The following is a 24,010-nucleotide window of genomic DNA, read 5'->3' as shown; positions in this document are numbered from 1 at the left end:
GATTTGAGCTTTCTACAGCATTTGTTTCATTGAATGCTTGAGACCCAGTTGGTCTTAGGTTGTGATTCTTCAACAGAAGATCATTATTCTTTTCAGCAACCAATAATGTAGAAATAAGCTCAGAATATTTTGCAAAACCTCTTTCACGGTATTGCTGTTGCAATACAATGTTGTTAGCATGGAATGTAGAGAGTGTTTTCTCTATCATTTGCACTTCAGTGACTGGTTGATCACAATATCTCAATATTGATACGATTTTATATAGTGATGAATTATAATCACTGACAGATTTAAAGTCCTGAAATCTCAGGTTTGTCCATTCAAACTGTGCTGAAGGAAGGAGTACCCTTTTGTGGTGGTCATACCTTCCTTTCAGGCTATCCCATAGTTCTTTGGGATTTTCCACCATTAAATACTCAGTTTTTAAACTGTTATGTAAATGATGCCTTAAGAGAACTATAGCTTTTGCTTTCTCTTGATCAGTAGGAACTTTAATTTGAGCAGGGGCATCTTTTTCGCTTCCTGGGATGGTAATTTCTTTGATTGTATGTTCCAATCCCTGAGCCTTTAAATTCATTTGGGCATCAACTGTCCATTCAAGATAATTATGTCCAGACAAGTCTAATACGTCAAATTGTCTTTTCATCAAGTCTCCCATTTTAACTACAATCAAATAGGTAATTATTATTAAGCCAATTAAGCAAGTGATAATTAAAGTAATCAAATTATAATCATAATAATAATCCATTTAAAACATATTTGCTTCTCCCCCTTGGGTTATTATTATGATTTACATAAAGTTAAGCTAAAATTAAACATGATAATTACTTTAGTTAAACAACGACAACAACAAATATAACAATAACAATGATAATAATAACAATAACAATAAATACTACTACTATTACTATATCACCGACAACAACAACAACAACAACAATAATAATAATAATATTAATGACATACATTAATGATAAGACAAAAGGAACATTTATTATAACAAAATGCACTTATAATCTACCTAGAAGACAAAAAAAAACTTGAAGTACTACGGAGATTACATGCATGAATTCCCTTTGTCGAAAAACCGAGCGCTACTTATGTAAAATGATGAAAATCATCATTGCCATTAATAAAACTACTAGGGCCATAATTAAAACTAAATATAGTTTTAATTTCCTTAAATCTTCTTCAAAGGTAAAGGGGTGTGGTGGTTGTCGGTTGTCGACGGGGAACATGGTGTGTGACCGGTGTAAATGGAGGAAGAAGAAGAGGAGATAATTTGGGTAAAGTTTAAGGAGGGGATAAGGTTTGTATGGTGAAATAAGGGGGTGTAATCCGCCTTTTATAGGGGGGTAAATTATCTGTTTCAGCTTTACACTACTGTAAAAATATCATACAATGTTCTAGTAGACTGGTAAAATAATTGTAATCAAACTATTAATATTTACAAACGTAAATAAGTATCACACTGGGATGCAAGCCGTAGTGGTCCGAGAACCCTAATCTATTCATGAGGTCAAGGGTTCGAAAACTGAAAGAAACATAAAAGTGTGTAATCTAAAAATTAAATAAATATAAAGGCTGCATCATTTTTTTTCATTTTAGTAATTATGCACAAGTAAGTAAGTATAAACATGATTTGTGTGACCATGAAATTTACTTTATTAACATGCATACAACAAATATTTCCACATGCAAAAGTAATTATATATTACTTTCTATAACCATGCATGAGAGTTACTAAACTAAATATCATAAATAAGGTATGTATTGATATCCTCATTTTTATTAACATGGCTAATTATGTAGAGTAATTTTGTGGAGAAATATATTATGAGTTTCTGGTATAGAGGATCCCATATGGGCAACTATAGAGCATACTCCTCAAAATATATTTTGTGAAAGAAATTGAATCTTTGTAAAAATTGGATAATCGGTATAAGTATACCTGATTGAAGATGGTGCTGATAACGTGTTATGAAATATATAGAAATTAGAGGATTAAGAGAAGAAGGTAAAAAGAGAAGTATTACTACTTTTATATATTACTCTTGGTAATATTTTTTGTGTATCATACAAGTGAAATTACATGGCTATTTATAGTAGTAAAAACCACTATTACATTGTGGGCTATAACCTTAGAGGGTGGCAATCAGGGTTGGCTACTACATTAAATGTAATGAAGAAATTGGAGTGTGGACATTCACACCTTGACTAAATTAATTAACTCTTAACATTTTTAATTTTTTTTATTATTTTTTATAGAGTATTAATTTTACAGTGAAGAAGAAAAATAAGAGAGAAGGAATAATTGAGTCAAATGACGATTGACGAGTGGGAGATCCCATTGTCGGAGGAGAGAGAAAGTGTCTCAAATTATGATTTTCTTTTTTCTTTTTTTTTTTAGGAGTTTGACATCAGCACGTTTTTCATTTTTTTTTTTTTTTTAAGACCAGAAATTGAAAACTGCGTTTCTATAGTTTTATTAACATTTAGATGGTTTGTGATTAAATGGAGATTACTTAATTAATGACGCGAAAGAGGTTAGAAGGTTATATTGGTCGATAACTAGGGATGTCAGTGGGGCGGGTCAAGTAGGAGACCCGCCCCATCCCCGCCCCAGTGGGGCGGGGATGGGTCTCGGTTTGGCGGGTGGTGGGGCGAGGATGGGGATAAAAACCATACCCGCCATGGGTGATGGGGCGGGGGTGGATTTTAAGTTGTACCCGCCACATCCCCGCCCCGCCCCACCCGCCCCACTTCATACCCGCCCCATCCCCACCTCATACCCACATCTACGTATCTTTTAAAGCAAAATTACATACTTTTATACTATTTATAAAATAATTACGTGAAATACAATATTAATTATAATTCTTTGTATGACACTTATATTATAACACAAAAATGTGTATAGAATGTTTTATTTTATAATTCGTATTAATTATGTAAGATTGTTTATTTGAGATACGGAGATTAGGTGGATCTTGGGTGGGGATTAGGTGGGTCTTTGGTGGGGATAAGGTGGGGATGGATATCCAACTGGGGGGTGGGGCGGGGATGGGGATGAAAATTGGACCCGCCGCGGGGATGGGGATGGGGATGGGGATGGGGATGAAAATATTAGGTGGGGATGGGGATGGGAAGGCCAACATCCGCCCTACCCCGCCCCATTGACATCCCTATTGATAACTATGTGAGGATCGCTAACTTATAATTTCTAGAATCACTGTATGAAGATTGCTAACTCTTTAATTTCTTAAATTACGGTTGTCAATCACAATGTGAGGATCGCAACTCTTAAGATTATTGTATCGATCATTCTTTATTATATTAATGAATAGTGAAATTATATATGGTACAAAACTGCAAACCTGTCATACTAAAGATATTTTTATACAAGTTATAGTACTTTTGTTTTATGGAGTAAAACTGTGATTTTTTTTTTTTTTTAAACTGTGATTTCTAAAATAATCCAAGTTGATAATCAAATCTGACAACATGCAATAAATAAAATGATTTGAACATAAAATAAATTAACTATTCAGCATCACGCATTCATATATACCTTCAAGATGAAGTTTGCCATACAAAATTACAAATTCCTTGTATTTTTCCAAGTACAAGTTGGTGAACCTTTTTTCCTTTTTTTTTTGTGTCCATTTTGACCGCACTTCAACCATAGATAGAGTTGAACTAATGGTTAATTAAATTCATATGACTAAAATAGAGTTGATGTACTTGGTATTTTCCCAATCTGCGTAGTTAAGGACATGAAGCAATGGTAGCAAGCATAACAATGAAGCATAAATGAACAATACAGTTACTCAACCGAAAAAAAATGGAATCTCTAGTAACAAATCGGGAATTGAGTAGACTAACAATGTTTTTACGACAGGGATGGGAAGGATAATAAATACAGTACATTGTAAGCGATAATGGTTAACCCGTAGTATCACGTACGAGTATCATGCAAAATACAAACATATTTATGACCTTTGCTTGGTTGCTCCGATAAAACTTTCAAAGGCCAAGTTGAATGATTAATCGGGATCACAAATACTAGTAATACGCAAAAACACTACAAGGTGAGAAGCCAAACTAGCCGTTAAAAAAGAAAGAAAAAGTAGAGCTCATTCCCATAGCATTCAATTATCATCACCCATCAAACAAGTCGTTGCTCCCTTGCAAAAACAAAAGCTTAATCTAATTTAGCTAATGTTTGTTCATCAAAGCAAAAATCTAGTGATGAAAGCACTCATTAATCAAAGCAGTCCTAGAAAAAAAAAATTGACAAGCAGGTTTAACCCCAAACGAAAAAATAACATAGAAATAATAGACAATGCGGCCAACATTAACTCATAAACAGGAATAGAATAGAATAGAAAGGTAAACAGCACAAGCTAAAAAGCCAATTCACGAAATCAACAAGAAAAAGAAAAAAAAAAGCTAGATATGTATGTAGCACAATAAGTCTGGCTTATCGAACATCTTCTGCAAACACTTCCTCAAAAAAGCCATGTGTACTGAACGAGCTTCATGAAAACCAAGCCACCAGAAAACCTAAAACCACAGAAGCACGGAACACCAACACACTTATATTGCTATCAGCCAAGGCAACAAACCCAATCAATGAATCAATGAAAGATTAATTTGGTCCATGATCCATACCGCATATCAAACAGAAAGCTACAAACCAACCCATTTGACGGCAACAATCTTCCTAAACTGAGAACAGCTTGAGCAGACGCATACCATATTAACTGCAAGTCATTCAAAGACAAAGATAGCCTTATAAATACCCATGACCACAGCTGAAAGTTAAAAAATATAACTGCTAATCCTAGAAAATTGTTACAATCAATTACATTTCCAATGCCGCCACTTGAAAGTAACACTAATGTGCACAAATGAAACTTCCAAGAATTTCATGCAAATCACTGGGAATTTTTCTTACCTAAGATATCTCTGAGACACAGAAGGCCCAATGTGGTCTAGCGCAAGGGCGCAAGAACACAAATGGGAGTCAGAAAGAGAGCCTTATGATGAGAATAAACCGGAGTTCTTAAGCCAACCACGACGACCTATTTTCAATTTCAAAGGAAAAAACTTCCAAATCTTATTTGAACAGGCAGAAACTTCATTATGTACTTCACTGGCTAAAATTCATCTCTGAGTATCTGTAAAATGGAAAACGGAACAACTAATCAGTAAGAAAAGAGGACAAAAGCAACGAATATAAAGAACATCTCTGAGTTCTATCCACCTGCGAGGCTTATTTTGTCTCTGACTAAACTCATCATTAGCCACATCTGCAATCAAGCAGAATCAGATCAATGAAAAAAAAAAAAAAAAAAAAAAAAAGTAACAGAAAATACCATTTAAAAGCTATAATATTTGTATATTTACCAGTTTTTTGTGGAAGTTTTAATTCATTGCTAGGTTTACTGAGATTATTAGTCTCCTTGCTGCAAAAGAAAGAAGATTGTTAAGCACTAAGACAAAGGCCAAAGAGCAACATATTGCCAACACAATATTTGAGCTTTAGAGTTGAGGTGGCCAATAAAACAAATATAACAGGCGAGCTGAAACAAGCATAGGCTTAAAATCAAAGCATACCTTGCCCTTTCTATAATTCTAATTACAAACACCAGTCATAGTACAATCATTACACGTATATAGTTTAAGGGGGCTGAGTTGGAAACACAGAACATTCTGCGAGTGTGCATTTCTAATGATCATAGAGTTCAGAAGAGATACAAATGGCAGAATACACCCTGGCCTAACATCCTTTGACACAAATTTCACGAATCATGACTTAACACACAATTTAGTACGAACCAAAATCTGTTCCTTCAGCTCAGTTGGCACACTCACACACACACCCAAAAAAAAGGGAAAAAAAAAAAAGGAAAAAAAAATGTAATAATAATAACACCACATAAGGCAGTGAGATAAGGCATCAATGTTATTAAATAGGAGCACATATAAAAAAGATTGCAAGCCTTATCTACCTACAGTCTTGGAAGCACATTTAAGAATTTGTTCGCAACGGTAAACAACAAAGAAGTGGTGTAAAAAATTTAACATCTTCCTCTGACTGCTTATTTGAATAGGTTCAACTATATCAAAGTGCAGACATCTTGAATGATATCTACACATGCTATATTCAAGAGCTAAACAAGGTACACTGTAACAGTTCTATGAATACGCAACAAAGTTTCGAGTATAGTACGGACCTAGGAGCAGGCAAGGCAGATGGTTGCCCTGTTGGTCGAGGATTGTAAGAACCATCAACAGCCATATAAGGGTTACAATATGAGGCACCCAGAGCACCTGCTGCACTTGCTAGAACAGGTAACCTGAACATATCAAAAAAACAACACTATTTAGTAAAAAGTCATATAATGAATAACAAGGTGAATCGGACTTCACACAACAAAGATATTGAAAACTGATACTCCAAACGTATAGAGCTCAACATGCAGAGAATCAATGATGGAGCAACAAGAGCACAAAGACATTCAGATTCAAAGGTAATTCTAATCATAAATCTCTATCAAGTAAACACATTATTAGGCTTCAAGGGAAATAGAGTTTTCTTAACTTCTCATGGATCTGTAATACTTCAAATCAAGAAAAGCCTCATGTATCGGTTATAATGTATTTCTGTTTACACATGAAAGTGGATTGGGCCAAAAGTAAACCAAATGAAATAAAGGAAAACAATCAAAACAAAGAGTCAATGACGCAACTCTAAAAATCTTCGATTCTGCACATGATATCAGGTGGACACAACTGAAATCCAACAGATTGAAGAGACACATCAAGACTGAGTAGCCATGAATCAAAGAAAGAACTTAAACTGCAACATATATAACAAAAGGTAGCAGAACTGGATCGATACAAAGAGACATTGCTCAATCAGGTGACTTGACTAGTGTAACTAAAAATAGAATTGTGGTTCAAAATTATACACATTAGCACACACTGAATATGGTTGATCAAAAAACATATACTCCGTAAAACATGATAATAAAAGCATTCTACAACCAAAATGCACCAGTTCATTCCTAAAATCTTAAATGGCTTACTCTCCATTTTTAATCACTTTAATGACCGTCTTTTATTTAAGCTATTGCACAAATTCTAAAATAACACTGTTATTTTAAAAATGTCAAGTAATACAGAATAGCACATTGGAATAGCCTATTTCTGACCGAGCATCTTTCTGGAAGGAAAAAGCAACAAACAAGAGTACATACCAAGTCATTTCAGAATTTCCAAGACCATTTGGCTGAGCAACATATCCAGGAAATGCCATTCCAACAGCAGGAACTCCAATACCACCGGGATGCTGGCCCCCAAATTGCATAACTGCACAAAGCCCAACAAGTAAAGTTATAATATCTCAAGCCTTTGATATAAAGAGGGACAGAATTTTATTTTAACAAAATCAATGAAACAAAAAAAGATGATATCTAATGATTCTATTTCTCACATACCAAATAGCAGATATAATTTTTGAAAAGGTTAGATTATAAACATTCAACTATGCACACTTTCTTACTATCTAAAACTCTAGATAATAAAACTTTCAACCAAAACTGACTTGTACATAAATCTGTTGATTAATTGACAATTCAACATTTATATGGATTCCGAGATGGATCCATAAGTTATAATACATGAATTAGCCAAAGTACTATAGATAAATCAGATAATAGGAGAATTCTCAGGATTAAACTGGGTCAAGCAACCAATAAAACCAACGGCTTAATCTGGAACAAAACCACTTTAATTAAACAATATACAGTATGTTGAATTAATTAGAATAACGAAATATATATATATATATATATATATATATATATATATATATATATATATATATATATATATATATATATATATGCGACAACCACTAGGTGACTTCTACATTGGTGCACTAACTGCGGTTTCACCAAAGCAGAAGCCTAAATTCAGTTAGACTCAACCAAAGCTAGTCCACTGAATTCAAAGTCATGAATTTTTGGAAGGTCAAACACGCAAAGAAAAAATATATATCCAGCAAGAAAAGAAAACTTACAGTTAGCTGGGAAGAAAGCTGGAAGGTTTGGATCACCAGAACCCATGTTACCACCTGGTCCACCACCACCATACACAAGTGCACCCCTACCAGTTCCCTGGGCATTTCCTTTTCCTTTTCCAGCCACAGCAATCATAGATTTACCAGATTCTAATTGGGCATCAAAGTTTCCAGGCTCAAATGTATTTTTCGACAAACTTGCTTTTGGAGGAGAACTTTGAGAGCCACCAGGAGGGCGTTGGACAAGTTGCTGACCTGAATTCTGCTGAGAAGTCTGACCTCGGCTTTGAACAGGAGCCCGCTGAGAAACTTGAGGTGCTGGTGATGAAACTTTCTTGAATTGGTTATTGGTTTGAGGTTGAAATATGGAGGATCCAGATGGCGCTACTCCCCTTCCGTGTGCTCTAGACAGAGTAATCTGAGTAGCACCAACTGATGGGGAAGCAGAAGATTGCATATGCACATTATTCAATGGCTTGGCTGGAGGAACTGGATCATCAATGTGCAGCTTGTCCACACCCATAGAACCAATAACATTCTTCCCTCTCCACATTTGTGTTGACTGTGGCACTGAAAAATTATGGTCTACAGCAGATGAGCGAATATTCCTGCTATGATTTCCACCTTGAGCTTCTTTTTTTTGAGGCAATGCAACATCTTTATTGGATGAGGCTGACGGATAAAAAGGAGGGGAAGCTGAGTTTAAATTGGATGCCACTTTCTTAGCCGGAACTGATTCATGATCCATATCAAGGCTAGCTGTTGAAGCAGCTGCTCTGGCAGAACCAGCATGCGATTTTTTGTCCAGCGACTTGGCCACTCTAAGAAATTAAAAAAAAAAAAAAAAAAAAAAAAAAAAAAAAAAAAAAAAAATTAAAAAAAATATAAAGAAAGTAAAAATTACACAACCATGGAGTAGAAATTTCAGAGTCCTCACTGTTTGTTATGTGGTTGAAATGTTTCACTCCTATTCTTCATTGAGGGTTGATATCTTCTAGGTCCTCTTCCTCTCACATCTCTTGGAGGAGCACTTTGATTGTTGTTACCATCATATCCTCTCATTCTGCTCCCGCGAGCAAACTCACGATCTGGACCTCTAGCTTTCCCACGGCCTCGAGAAGATCCTCTAGAAGACCTCCTTCCCTGATAATAATCAAATATAATCAATAACAAATAAAATGATAGAAGCAAATTCATCAAAATCGATAGACTTTCATTTATCTACAACACCAGATACATAAAAACTAAGCAGAAAATAATGATGTAGTTGTGCATGATCCAGTATAATTTTGCAGATGACGTGAAAAGAAAGCACAAGAAAATAGCAACAAAGAACATTACCTCCTCAAAATGCCTGTCTGATGTATTCATTTCCTCAAATTTATCATGCCCCCATTTCCTCTCATCTTTGGATTCCCACAACTTTCTACCACCAAAGGTTCGCCTAATAAGAGCAGAACAGTTGAAAAAATTTATTTAAAAACAGAGATAATAGCACTAAACCAGCAATGCAAAGCCATCGACAATCAATAACTATATACTAAAAGACACACCAGCAATGAAACGTGTCATTTTCTGGTGTGTCATTTAGTTTTCTTTTTTTTTTTAAAAAAAAAAAAAAAAATCTTTAGCAAACAAATCTTATACATAAATAGAAAATAGCAAAATAATACATAAATACATAAAAAAAAAAGATAGCAAAATAATACATATACTACGTATAAGAGATTTGATATGTCTTTCCATAACATATACGGAGTACATTGGCAAATATAGAAACTAAAGTAGAAAAAATATAGTAAATCAGATTTTTAATATAATTGTGCCATAATATTATGTACTACTTATTACAACAATAATTTTATTTATTTATATTTAGTTATGTGTTAAAAATATCCAAGAAAGTAATTTGAATTTCAAATATTAAAAAATAGATTAAATTAAAATTTTGATGTATCCTTCTACAAATAAATATTAACAACTAACAATCAATGAAAGAGAAAAAAATCAGGTTCTTAACATAATTTGAGATATACATAGTGACTAGGGATGGATCCCGGTTTGGCAGGTGGCAAGGATGGGGATTATAACCATACCCGCCATGGGTGATGGGGCAGGGGTGGATTTTAGGTTGTACCCACCCCATCCCCGCTCCACCCCCACCCGCCTCGCTTCATACCCGCCCCATCCCCACCCCATACCTATCTATATATTTTTTAAAAAATAATTATATACTTTTATGCTATTTCATATAAATAATAAATAATAATGTAAAATAAAGTAATAAATGTAATACATTATGATATATATATAAAAAAAAAAAATTAAAAAGTATAATATAAACATGAATTTTTTTTTTGTTGTAATTTAAATTATGTAGTGTTGTTGTTGTATTTGGGAGGCGGGGATAGGTGGGGGTGGATATCCAAGTGGGGGGTGGGGTGGGGATGGTTTTAGCATTGGACTTGGCGAGGCGGGGATGGGGATGAGAATATTAGGCAGGGGTGGGATTGAAAAGCCAAAATCCGCCCCGCCCCATTGACATCCCTAAGTGACTATAGAAGTGTAATGAGCAACGTTTTAAAAACCAATTTGGTTAACGATAAGAACATTGTACCAATTTTTTTATGAAATATAATATACATATTGTCAAATGCGTTTTAAAAATAATAATCGGGAAAATAGGCTCTTTTAATTATAGGGTATTTTATAATAAATTCATTACGCCATATAATATTTTAGAAAAAATTCATTGTTAATTTAAAAATAATAATTAAAATTACCGTGTATGGCACGGGACCTAACCTAGTAAATAATTAAGGGCAAGACAACTGTACACAGCCTGACACAAGACCTCTATATTGGTTCTTGCTATAAGTAAAAATCTGGGTATGGGACTATGGGCTACAAGGCCTCACATGATAGGTAGCAAAGTCAGCACAGAAACTTGGACAGAACTAAGAGAAATCCTAAGCAAATATAAACAAGGCATGGTAATTTTCTCCACCCTCAGAAAACTGAGTAAAATTTCAACTAATTACATTGTACCCATAATGGTTTTTTTTTTTTAAGTTTGAAAACACCTACCGAGATGGATCCATAAGCTTTCATTAAAATAGCATTAATGAGCTATTATAATTACATAGCAAACACCTACTGAGAGAAATATATATATACTATATGATATTAGAACTAGGATGCGAGCACTAGAAACAAAAGAACTAAAGGCTTGTTCGTAACGGGTTTTTTTTTGGTTTGAAAACCAGGAAAAGTGATTTTCATTTTCTAGTAGTTAGTTTTATATATAATCATGATTTCAATAGGTTTGAGTAATGTATTACTATTTCTATGACACATATCATATAACTTTCAAAAACAAAAAAACCAAAAACTTGAAAACTACAGTGATGTTGAACGGGCCACCTAAGTTAAAACTTCTTCTAGTTTATGATGTTAGTCAACTGTGCAAAGTTACAAGGTACGGGGTACGATTAGTATCGTGGTACGAAAACAAATATGTGGAACACTGCCTTTTGGTGATTCCAGTACGATTTAAGCCATTCAATTTTCTAACTTGTCTCCCCTAATTTTCACTTTATTTATTAATTAAAAAAAAAAAAAAATAGTATCCAATGTTCTGAAATCTCTCTCCTCTCTCCTATGTCTGTCTTCAACCTCTATTCTCCACCATATTTGAAGATTCGACACTTGAGCTTTGAGCCATCAACAACCTTTAACCCTAAAAACGCAAAAGCAGAGCCTCAGTCTTTGAAATGGGGTCGCCAATTTCATGATCTGAGTCGCGACCACAAGCGACCTGAGTCGCGTTTGTACCGCGTTCCAGTACAAACGAACCAGGTCACAATTCGGGCCTCCGTACCACGAACGTTGTAACACTACTCAACTCAGTCAAGTGACCAAAGAAGTGTCACAAAAGAGTATGATACTGTTCTGGCAGCAAAACATTTTACACACAACAATTATAATGTACCAAAAGGGATATTTGACACCTAAACAGTAAATGAAGAAAAGTGAAGAAAAGAGGAAACATAATAACACAATTACATCTCTGATATGGCGAAAACCATAGATGACATTGTCTGATAGAAAAAAAAAAAATCTAATTAAACAATTTCTTGCAACATGCAACCAACCCCAATTTTTAAAGAAAAAGGTTTAAGGGTAATGCTGGTGTTATTCTTGGCTAATAACATACTCTCAGAAAACTAATTGTCGCAAAAATTGAAAGTCTTGCTTTGGGAACACGTATCCTACTGGATGCTTAAAAGTAATCTTGAAACATGTTCTTCATACCACACTAATTATGTTCTTAAGTTATACTATACATTATACAATAACCCCATCTCCTTAGCTGTGTATATTTCTCAAAAAAAACAGTGTTCAGTAACATTATCCTGCTCATGAGAAGTTCAAAAAAGAAAACATGTTTCATATTTGATTGCCTTCTATTTCTTTTAATAACATATGTGACACTTATTTCTGTTGGCATGATGAACTAAGACGAAAGGAGCTTTTCCTTGAGATAGTTTCAAACATAATAAAAATTCTTATCTAGATGTACCCAAAGTAATTATGTTCCTCATTTGTCAATTAGATGAGCAAAATACAACCCCAAATTGCCACAAGGGCGGGTGATGAGAATCGATCCAGGATCCCCTAAAACAGGGAGGGAAGCTCTAACCAACTAAGCTATCCCTCACTCTAACCCACTCAAATTTTAAACGGAGCTTTATTTATTGTCCAGTGATTCCGCCTTATCCATCTCAGTATCTCTTTAATCCAAGTATCGACATCAATCATGTATCATTTAGATTCCACACTATATACCCTCAACTTTATTATCCATAAATTCTTTACACTACCACTCAGAAACACAAGATTATTCCAATTGTCCTCCCTCTATTTCCCACATAAAACTATTTATATAACAACAATAAACACAATTGTATTCAATAAACGAAATAGATACAAATAACACAAAATACAAAATTCGAAAAAACCGGGCATAACTTAGAAGCAATACCTGTGTCGACCACCAGCATTATCCTTAAACCGATCATCATGCATATAAAACGCCCCAGTAGTAGGCACAGCAAATGGCTCATTCTCCTTCTTCTCCCCTTCACCTTGTCCACCCTCACCCTCACCTTCCCCGTCCCCCTCACCGCCCTCGGCCGTCTTCCCACTCTCATCGGCTTCCCCAACCGCCTTCCCCGCCTCCGAAACCTCACCTCCCACACCCACCACACCCTGCCCACCAACTTCTCCCCCATCATACGCATCAAACACAACAACTCCCCCCACTTCATACTCCTGCTCATCATAATACTCCTCTCCATCATCCTCCTCCTCCTCCTCTTCCTCCTCATCATCATCGTAGTCCGCCGCAGCACCTTGCCCATCAGATTCACCCTCGGAATCAACGATCCCTGACCTCGGCAACGCCGCCTCTCTCCTCCGCCTCTCAACCTCCCTCTCTCTCTCCTCCTCCTCCTCTTCCTCGTCTTCTTCCTCCTCATCATCGCTCGCTTCTCTCCTTCGCATCTTCAACGACATCTTCGATTCTTCTGGATCACTCTCGTACTCAATCTCTTCATCTCCTTCTCCTTCTCCCGCCATCTTCTCCATTCTAAAACCCTAAATCGATGGAATTTGTGACGAATTTCTCCCGAAAATCGAAACCCTAGATTTTCATTCGTAGGAGAGAGAAAATTAATGGAGAATTAGGAAGATTAATTGGGAAAATTTGGTCAGCAAATAGTTGAGAAGACTTTATAAATCGGGTAAAAGAAATTTGGGTTTCTTTCCTGCGTGACAACAGGAGAGAGAAAATGGAAGTTTTGAGAAGGTTTTTGATTGGTTTTAAAAGCCTTTTTATTTTTTTGAAAGGAGAGGGAGATGAAGAGCACCGGGTTTATCTTAACTCTTCTACAAGGGCTTTTTCGGCATGTCCGATTATCCTCGATATATGCATATCACTCTCGTAAACTTTTTCTTTTGAACTTTTTAGGACTCGTTTGATTGCAATAGGAATTAACTTCTTATGGTAAATTAATGTAAATTATTTTCCTTGTCTAATTCCTAAGAAATTGTTCTACTTTATTTGGTTAGCATAAATGGAAATTACAATTAAGAAATTTGAATTATCAAAGGAAAGGTTGGTAAATTAATTCTCAGATTGTGTAAAAAATAGAGATTCCTATGAATTTCAATTTCCTCCATTTTGCAAATTTTTGTTTAACCAACCAACCCACACATTTAGTGCATTTCCTAAAAAATTTGAGTGGTTACAGGAAATTGGTGCTACAAAACAAGGCTTACTAGTTGAGTACACAAAATTGTGAAATTATACATGAGGATTGAGGGACATTTGGTTCGTAGGATTTAGGTATGAGGTAAGTCCGAAATGAGTATAAACCCAACCTAATGTTTGTTTAACTAATTTCAAATTTTAAATTGATACCTTAAACTCGCAAGGAATGAGGAAGGGAGATGTGGGTGTGGTGTATATCATATGTTTATACTTCTAGGTATCAAGCAAAAAAAAAGTCATTCATAAACAACAACCAAATACAAGGTAAGAATCAAGTTCTAAGTGGTTGTTTGATTGGGGGTAATAATCAAAGGGACAGGGAATGAATAAGCTCGGTTCCCTTTATTGTTGTTTGTTTTTCACTTTTTGTCATTCCCTTTACCTATTTTTATTTTTGAGTTTACCCAATTTATTTCACAGTGATTCCCTACCCTCCACCCCCCCCCCCTAGAATTTTCCATTCCCTACCATATATTACCTTCACTCTCTCTCCTCAACACCCTAGAAAACCAAAACCACCGGCAGCAAGCAATAAAGGCCACCGGCGATGACACCTCCGGCAGGAACTCCGATTAGCCTCCCTCCGACCACTTCCCGCAAGATCCACTCAACGGTAGGAACCATGAATAGACGCCCCTATCCCTAAAAAGCGCTCCCCCTTCCCTTGAAAACGTTCACCCACACGCGAAAAACCCTATAAACCTCTTCCGACGATTTTACAAGGAGGGGAAGGGGTTTCTAGGGTTTTTCGCGGGTGCGTGAATGTTTTCAGGAGAGGGGGAGTGCTTTCCGATGAAAGAGGATGGGGGCGGCGAAGGGTGGGGGATGTGTGGCGAGGGCCAGCAAGTGAGGTTGGGTGGTGGTGGGGTGGTTGGAAAAGGTTTCAAAGTGAAGAAAATAGCTGGTTCTATGGTGGTGGTGTGGTGGTTTGTTTCCTTCTGTTTTTGTAAAACAAACAACATTGTACTTGGAATGGTTCATTCCATCCTCTTTCTTTCCCCATAACACTCTAGTTTCATTCTTGATTCCAAACATGACCCATAATGAGTTAATGTGATGCTTGAATTTTTCATATTTGGTACGTTTAGAAGAGATGTCATGGATTTCTCTTAAAGATAATAGTGTCTCACAATAGAGCGAAACGTATTAAGAGGTTCGCCCAATTCAAAATTTGAGACTTTTTTGGGCACCAAAGTAACCTATATTTAAATCAATTGTTTTTACAGGAGTACAGTGCATACTACTCCGTAACTTTTATATGTGGTTGGCCGCATGGTGTGCCCAGTCACCATGGGATAACTCGATTAATGTTATTGAACTTATTTTGTTATGGTTACAGGGGTTATGTAGTTAGTAATATAGGCATTACTCTGTCTAGGGGACACTTAGTTTTTTAAGGGTAACTCATCAATAAAAATAACAAGGGTTACTCTCTTACACTTTGTTTGGATAGGAAGGAAAAGAAGAGAAGAGAAATAGAGGGGGACAAAATCTCTTGTTTGGGTAAAAGATTGGAGGAAGGAAGGGGAAGGAGAGGGAGGGATCCATTTTCATTCCCTCTCTCTTTATTAACCATTATCTCTCCAAAATTGGAAAGATTTGGAGGGAAAATGGAGCTCACCTCCCCCTCCGGCCCTCCCTTTCTTTTCCCTTCCCTTCCTCTATTTCCCCTTCCCTTCTTTTCCTTCCTTATTTGCTATTCAAACAAAGCGTTAATATATTAGGGGTTATTTTGTCAGTGTAGTAGGGGTTACTCTGGGTATTTTTATGAGTGGTCACACAATGTGGCTATGCTGCACATAAAGCACATTAGTGGTTAATTATGAGTAAAAATTTATTATATAACAAAAACAAAAAATAAACATTAAGACTCTAATATTTAGACCTTGTTTTAATGCTTGTCCAATATTATTCAGGCTACGTTATAATGAGTTTAAAACAACTATACTAAAGTTATTAATAATAATAAGGCTTTGTTAAAAAAATAAAAAAGTAAAAAATAAAATAAAAAATAAAAATAAAAACTATGCCAATGAAAACGTTGCTACCAATTCAGGACGAATAATAATAAAGTTTTTTTATAGAGTTGAAATTGACATGAATTAATATGAAATGAAATAGATTAGGCGAAACTAAGTTGAAATAGTACTTCCTTTTTTTTAAAAAAAAAGAACTAATAAAACTTAATTAGACTACTCGAATGGACTACAAAACTACTACCTTAGTCCCACACTAAGGGCCTATTTCGATTTACCGAAAACAACTGAATTGAATAGATTGGGGCTGACTGAACTGAAATAAATTGTTATAGAGAAGAAAATTAGGAACAAGAATTGAACTGAACTGAACAGGCCCTAATTCACTTATCATCATAAGATTATTTGTGTTTGATAGTTTTGATTTTTCTTGTAATTGTACTTTTCTATCCATAATTTAATTTAACCCTTAGAGAAAAAAAAAAAAAAAAAAAAAAAAAAAAAAAAAAAGGAATTTACGTTGTATGATAAATTCCAAATTCAAAGTTATGGGCTACGAGTATTATGCATGTGTGTATTGAATAAATTCACTTCAAAATGTTTTCTATCCCCAAACAACCAAATTAGGTCAAATCCATTTAATTGAAATGAAACCCATTACTTAATAGGTCATTAGTTTAACCTATTTCAAGATGGGGAAAATAGTACAATTTTTTATGTGAGATAGATTTGTTTCTATAGACTTTTAATACATCAATTAATACCTATCATATGATTCATATCTCAATCAAGTTTATTTTGAAAACTAACAAAAAGAAACAAAAGGATATAGGGAATCTCAAATCTAAGATAATTTGAGAAAAAAAAAAAAAAAAAAAAAAAAAAAAAAAAATCAAAATCACTATGATCACAAGAGAACAATAATCCAGGTCAAGTCCTATGGTCTTCCAGACACAAAGCAACAACCATTGATGATCAATGGAATAAAGCGGCAAACTTTTAAAACCTAATCAAAGAATGCAAATAACTGATGTAATTCGCAATAACATAGCTCCATATATCCCAGATCCAAATTCAGTAACAAACGTTCTAACATATTATTCAACATCTCGGATTACAAGTAGTTACTAAGTTGACAAATACCTCATTCATGACATGTTACAGTGCAGGCGCACAACAAAATGGGGCGGTAATCGTCTTCTTATCACTTTTCACCCCAGAAAAGGGCTTTGGCATACAAAAATCTTGAACAACCTCCTCACTTCCCTGTCTCTGGTGACAACAGCATCAGTTTTACAGGGCTACAGCTTCTCATGCAATAACACCAGCAGATATTTGCAAATATACTTTTTAATCACCTGAGGCCTTTGGAGAGTTTTCTGGAGTCTTCAGTTCAGTAGTAGCAGGTTTTTGCTTGTGAGCTGAAACTGCTGAAAAAAATTCTTCCATAATCGAGCCATCTTTGAACTTCAGAGCAAATGTTGACAGCCCATCCTTGCCTTCTGTAGCGATATTCACACAAGCAAAGGTAATGCCTTTTTTGTCCATCTTTGTGAGCTTCATATCAGGAAAAAGACTTGCATTCAGAATCAATCTCAAATTCCCTTTAGCTCGCATCACCAACCGAGCTTTCTGAGTTTCCGCTTTTAGGACGTTCAATTTTACCTCTCCTTTACCACGTTCTTTCCATCCACCATCAATAAACTCGAAAAGTGCAGAATCAGCATTAAAAACTGTTTCTTCATTCTCTTCCCCTGTTTCTGTTGGTACCTCTGGCATAGAACGAAATGTGGAACTTTCAGTCTTGGTCCCAATGGATGTCCCTGCCATCACTGAACCAAAAAGGGGGGTACTACCATTAGTCGGGGCGCCAAAACTGAAGGTAGGAAGAGATGCCTGTGAAGGAGACCCATCTTTTTGAAGAGAGCCGAAAGAGAAAGTAGAGGTTGAAAATCCAGTGCCCATAAGGCCAGTGAACGCATTTTGGCTGTTTGAAAGTTGTTGAAATGAACTCAAAGCAGCACCGCCATTCCCACTTGCATCAGGTTTTTCATTGTCATTTGTGCTATCATTCTCACCCTTGGTACAATCAGCTTGTATTTCACCAGCTTCACTTGTTTTTACAGAACTGTCATCAGCTTCTCTCTCATCACTTGGCTTGGGCTCAGCAGCAGTAACATCAGCAGCTTGATCAGGTTGACTGACAACATTTGTTTGCTCAGTGGGTGCTTCTTTCTCCTTATCTGCATTAAATTCTGTTGTAGCCTCATTAGGTGTCTCTTTTGGTTCTACTGGTTTCACTTGAGTTTCTGAGTTAGCGTCATCTTTGGTATCTGCATCTTCACTACCTGTTTTGTCTTCAGCAGCCTGTGCTTCTGCAGTAGCAGGAGCAGGAGCTGGAGCAGGAGCAGGAGCAGGAGCAGGTGCCGGGGGGACCAATCGAATTCCAGCAAAAGGATTTGATGAGGGAGCAGAGGGTGCTGTAGAAGTTTGCTGACGACGAACTTTCACTATTCTTCTTGTGGCCAATACATCATCAGCCGCTTTCTTGAAAGTTCCTGCTGGTTCTTCGTATTCTTCCTCATCATCAAGACCAGGATTGTCTCGAGATAATTCTCTACCAGCAGCTCTTTTCTTAGAAGGCTGATTATCATCACCCATTGGAGATAAAAGAACTGACAATAAGAGGGCAAAGACTGCTGAAAAGAAATTCAAGAAAGGAGTCAGATATAGACACTGCATGCACAAGACAAAGACTGCTGAAGAAACTTGAGACTACAAAATGCATGACATTAGAAAACTAATCTAACCTTACCCCTTTAAAACTAGTCATATAATAATACCCATCAATTGATCCATCCACAGGCATTAAAAACCAAAAAATAAAATATTAACTTCAACTTTAAATAGCTTAAGAAATTTATAAAGGATTTTAAGTTACTCTTTCTCTCAACACTTCCTAGCAAAAAATTCACTTGTCCAGTGATAAAGATCATCAACTAATCCCTAAGCATCAATATCTACAGAATTAGAGGTCATTTGATCCATATGGCAGAAAAAATCATCCAATCTTTACTATAACAACCTCATCTCAATCAAATCTAGAACCCCCGCTCCCCCCCTCCCCTTAAGTTTTCATCCAGCAACCATGATAAACAAAACACCTGTTAAATGATAACCACTGAAATCTCAACCAACAATCATACAACAAATTCCCACCAGTTTCTAAGACCCTCCTCCATGGTACTTAGAAGCGTGAAGAAAAATCAGATGACCCAGCTATTCCATTTTCTGGAGAGAGAAAAAAAAAAAAGAAAAAGAAAAAAAACCCTCAAGTCATGACCTCCTGTTAGTTAAGACACAAAAAAGGGCATGATGGTCAATAGAAAGTTGAATCACACATTCTCAGACCCAGGAAGGTCAGCGGTGATGAGAAAAGGCACTTCCAAAACTATCAGCAAAATTGCTCAAATCACAGACAACTAATCAGATGCTAGTTGAAGACTGCTCATCTTATTTACACTTATTTTTTTAAGTTCAAATAAGATAAGTTCAGGAAAAATAAGGTCATATGAGTCTCAGTAAAAATTAACAAGGGCTACCCAAGTTCAATTTATGACTAAAATAAATTCTTATCAGAACTTATAAGATAAATTCAAACAGGTGAAATACAAACCAAGTGAATAGAATGCACCCTAAAGAAAATTTAAGGGTTTAAATAGGCCCACATATGATGTACTAATGAAGAAGAACCCAGTAAAGAGAGATCCTTAAAAAGATGACACTTTCAAGCACCATGTGAACCCATAGGGTGTTGGACACAAAGGTCAACTAGCTTTTGAGCACCACAATAAAACAAGGGTGTAGACTGTATGTTACAAGCAATCAAAGAATAGTGAATAGGAATCAGAATTGACATGATTGGATGAAAAAATAGGAAATATACGGGGAGGGGGTGGGGGGGATCAAAAAGCCTTATTCCCAAGATTTAATAACTAAGGAGGGTGATAAAATTTTGGTAAGCTAGCTATAGATTTTCAGCTAATTCCCATCACAAACTAAGCAAAGGGGAGGAAATTTTGTCAGTGATAACAAATTCCCAATTTCAATCTTTAAACCCCAAACTCCCATCACCATAAAATTTCAATAATAAACTTTTAAAACCAGAGAATGACAATGTTTCCTTCATCAAACATAAGCCTTAACCAATACACCAAAACCTTGAGATGAAATCAGCTATTTAATTATAATCAGCAAATCAAGAAAAGTACACTAGAGAAACTAAATCTAGTCCAGCACCAAACGTTAAGCTATAACTATTAGCAACCCACAGAATGCTTACACCCAAGATATATATACCAGCACAAACACTTAACATATTTCTAGACATTGTTACAGCATGCGGAATAAGGCCATGACCCAACCACACATATACCAAGTAAACCTAAGCACTTCCTTTGTTAACCCAGTGCAATACTATGTAGCTAGCTCCTCAGGAAAAACTAATTTGTTCTATGTTTAAAGAACCTTGAATTTGACAGTTAAGTTGTTTTGAGCAGGTGGGAATTGGAGTGGGTGTGGTGAATTATTTTTATCTTTCTTCAGCGCACTTTATTCGAACGTTTGTTTGAATCTTGACCATTTATTTTTGTTCAAATAAGTTATTAATTGAAGTAATAAAATCATGATCTTACAAACCTAACAAATAAATTAATGACATTCATACATTATAGTCAATTCAAATTAGAAAAGAAAATTAATAAATTTCAACCACTAAATCCAATCATAGCCTATTCATTTCAAATGAATGTAAAACAATTTCACATTACTAGATTCCGGAACGACCTTCCATGTTGAGTGGATTCAAAATCTCAATAGCAAACATTCTAATAGCAAACATTCTAACTACTCTGTATTCAATTCAAGGGAGGACGAAAATCTTTTAAACATCTTTCTTGCCATACGTAACACCTTAATGATTAGACTTTCCCTATTACAAAGTGCCAATTCACTAATTCATTAATGCGTGCGCTGCAAAATAGTGAAGCGTGTGCATACACTATTTCCAACCACCACACGAAAGTCGGTAGAACAGAAGGGTCAGGCAATGGGTGATAAACAAAGAGGCTCTCTTTAACTCGAATATGAATACTAAAAACAATCCATCAGAAGCTCATATAAACAATGGATAGATGGTACGATACATATCAAAATTAAAGGACCAACAAGAACAAAATGACATCGAAACTGGATGAGCTACAAGAGTACAAGCATACGTATTATATTTTCAATTTACTCTTCATCTGTTGTTAATGAACAATAAAGAAAAAACTAGGTCGATTTTTAAAATAATAATAATAATAATAAATAAATAAAAAAAAAAAACATCCAATTCTCAGCAACACTAATAATGAAATAGTAATAACAAACACCCACAAAACCCCCAAAATTCACCAATAATTTCAATTTTCTGTCACTTCAATTAAATTTCAATAAAAATTCACCAATAATTTCAATTTTCTGTCACTTCAATTAAATTTCAATAAAAATTCGCATCAACCATCAAACCCCACAAAATATATAACAAAAAATCGAGCCAAATCAAGCAAGAAATTATTAATAATAATTATAAAAAAAAACGCAAGTTTTAACATTAAATCTCCTAAACAATTCAATCAAGTTACAAAAACTAGCTAAAAAAACAAGCGATTAAAAATGACATAAAATGAGAAGTGGAATAAATGATAATAATTAAAAGAAAAAGGACCTCGCAAATAGAGGAATCTACGCCAGTGCCGGTGTTCAGGGACTCCGGCGACGTGAGCGGCGGCGATAGGCGGTGACGACGACGGCGGCGGCGATGGAGTGATGGAGAGTGAGGAGAGGAGAGAGAAAATGGGGGGTTTTGAGTTGTGAGTAGTGAAGCTAGGGTTAGAGTCTGTAACTCGATGCTTGAAGAAGCATTGATGGAGTGTATTAAGGTGCACCGTATTATCCTGTTATACCCACTCAAAATAAAGGTTTAAGGGTTTAATTTTGCTATATTTAGGCTTGTTTATTTCGGTTTATTTTTGCTGATCTGGTTTAATCGTCTGATTTGACTTAATATGTATGGTAATCTTACTAATCTATTAATAATACACGAAGTATTTATTAATCTTACTAATCTATTAATAATACACGAAGTATTTATTAACCGTTCAAAAAAATTAAAAGTGAGATATTCGTAATAATGTGTATTTTATTACTCCGTAAAGTGTAGTTTTCATAATTTTTTTCATTACAAGATTAAATATATTTTAGCCATAAAAATCACATGTATAACAATTAAGTGTGTCAAAATTTATTTATTCTAATCTGATCTGGTTTGAACTTTATTTTTTTACGAAATAAATCAAAGTATGGTGAACTAAACATGGCCTTAGTTTGCTTTATTACGCCCTTCGTTCCAAAATAAAATCTTATGCGCAACAAGCTCTTGTGTGAGGACTCTGAGGAGGCATGATAGAGTATATAAACCGATGCTAGGCTTCAATCATTAACTTCATTTTTTGAATGAATTGGCCTTTTAACATGCTATCAAGAGCTCGAGTGACATGAGATCACAGATTCAAATATTATCTATTTTCAAGTGGAAATGGTCCAAGCTTGTGCGGGGCGTGATAAAGTATATAAATCGATACCAAGCCCATGGTAGAGACCTTTAATGGTTGTAATGTAATCTGGGCCATTTTGAATGGTCCAAGTCCATGTATAGGGAATGTGAAAATACACTCTGTTGCATGAAATATCACATAATCACATATCTAAACTATATATCTAAAGACATTTCGAATCAAGTAGACATGCCACGTGGTACTGTCTAAGGTGTTTGAATCAAGTCTACATGCCACGTGACACTCTCCCAACTTTCTTTATTGGCTATTATTCCATGTTATTACACATTAATTAAAAAAAGGTTAAGAAACATGATTTATACTTCCTCCATTGCTATTTAGTTGACGCGTTTGATTTAGGCACACATATTAACGAGAGGAGATAGAGTGAGAGAGAATGAAAAAGCAAGTGGGGTACCTTATAAATGCAAGGTATAAAATTTATCCCAAAAGAAAACGTGTCAACTACAAAAAAACTTCCTTAAAAGAAATACGTGTCAACTAAAAAGAAACGGAGGTAGTATAAAGATTCAAACCCTAGATCTCAAGGTTAATTAATAAGAACTTAACTATTGAATTATGTCTTAGTTTGTGTCTTTAATAGAAAAAAAAAATTATATTAGATCAATAATCTTATTGAATTGGCTAGCTTAATCAATACTATATACTAATAAAAGACACACCAGCAATGACACGTGTCATCTCCTGGTGTGTCCTTAGTTATTTTTTTTCTTTTTACTAAAAAAAAATATTTCAATTAAGGAAACAATACTATATACTAAAAGACACACCAGCAATGACACGTGTCATCTCCTGATGTGTCCTTAATTATTTTTTTTTCTTTTTACTAAAAAAAATATTTCAATTAAGAAAACAAATCACTTACAAAAATCATATTATTTATTTATTTTTAATTTTTTTACATATTCCATATTAACATGTAGTAATTATT

General features: G+C 35.2%; 1 protein-coding gene and 1 pseudogene across 2 annotated transcripts; both read right to left on the bottom strand.

The window, feature by feature from the left end:
* Positions 1-4,336: 4,336 nt before the first annotated feature.
* Positions 4,337-14,059, bottom strand: LOC145619320 (protein MLN51 homolog). Its single transcript, XM_081673991.1, has 11 exons — positions 13,137-14,059; positions 9,434-9,536; positions 9,030-9,235; positions 8,093-8,913; positions 7,269-7,380; positions 6,243-6,365; positions 5,413-5,471; positions 5,270-5,315; positions 4,961-5,183; positions 4,675-4,766; positions 4,337-4,566 (listed from the first exon to the last, which is right to left on the bottom strand). The coding sequence occupies exons 1-9, from the start codon at positions 13,739-13,741 to the stop codon at positions 5,156-5,158; spliced, it is 2,103 nt and encodes a 700-aa protein (XP_081530117.1). The 5' UTR covers positions 13,742-14,059; the 3' UTR covers positions 4,337-4,566; positions 4,675-4,766; positions 4,961-5,155.
* A 3,376-nt stretch (positions 14,060-17,435) lies between these two features.
* On the bottom strand, positions 17,436-22,318 carry LOC145621523 (nuclear pore complex protein NUP50A pseudogene; annotated as a pseudogene). Its single transcript, XR_014108431.1, has 2 exons — positions 22,170-22,318; positions 17,436-19,098 (listed from the first exon to the last, which is right to left on the bottom strand). The product of XR_014108431.1 is annotated as a nuclear pore complex protein NUP50A pseudogene (transcript).
* Between the last annotated feature and the right edge of the window lie 1,692 nt (positions 22,319-24,010).

Source organism: Chenopodium album, chromosome 27 (assembly GCF_948465745.1).
Source record: "Chenopodium album chromosome 27, dcCheAlbu1.1, whole genome shotgun sequence".
Lineage (NCBI taxonomy): Eukaryota > Viridiplantae > Streptophyta > Magnoliopsida > Caryophyllales > Amaranthaceae > Chenopodium > Chenopodium album.
Note: the sequence above shows the minus strand (reverse complement) of the source record. Positions and strands in the feature narration are given on the sequence as shown.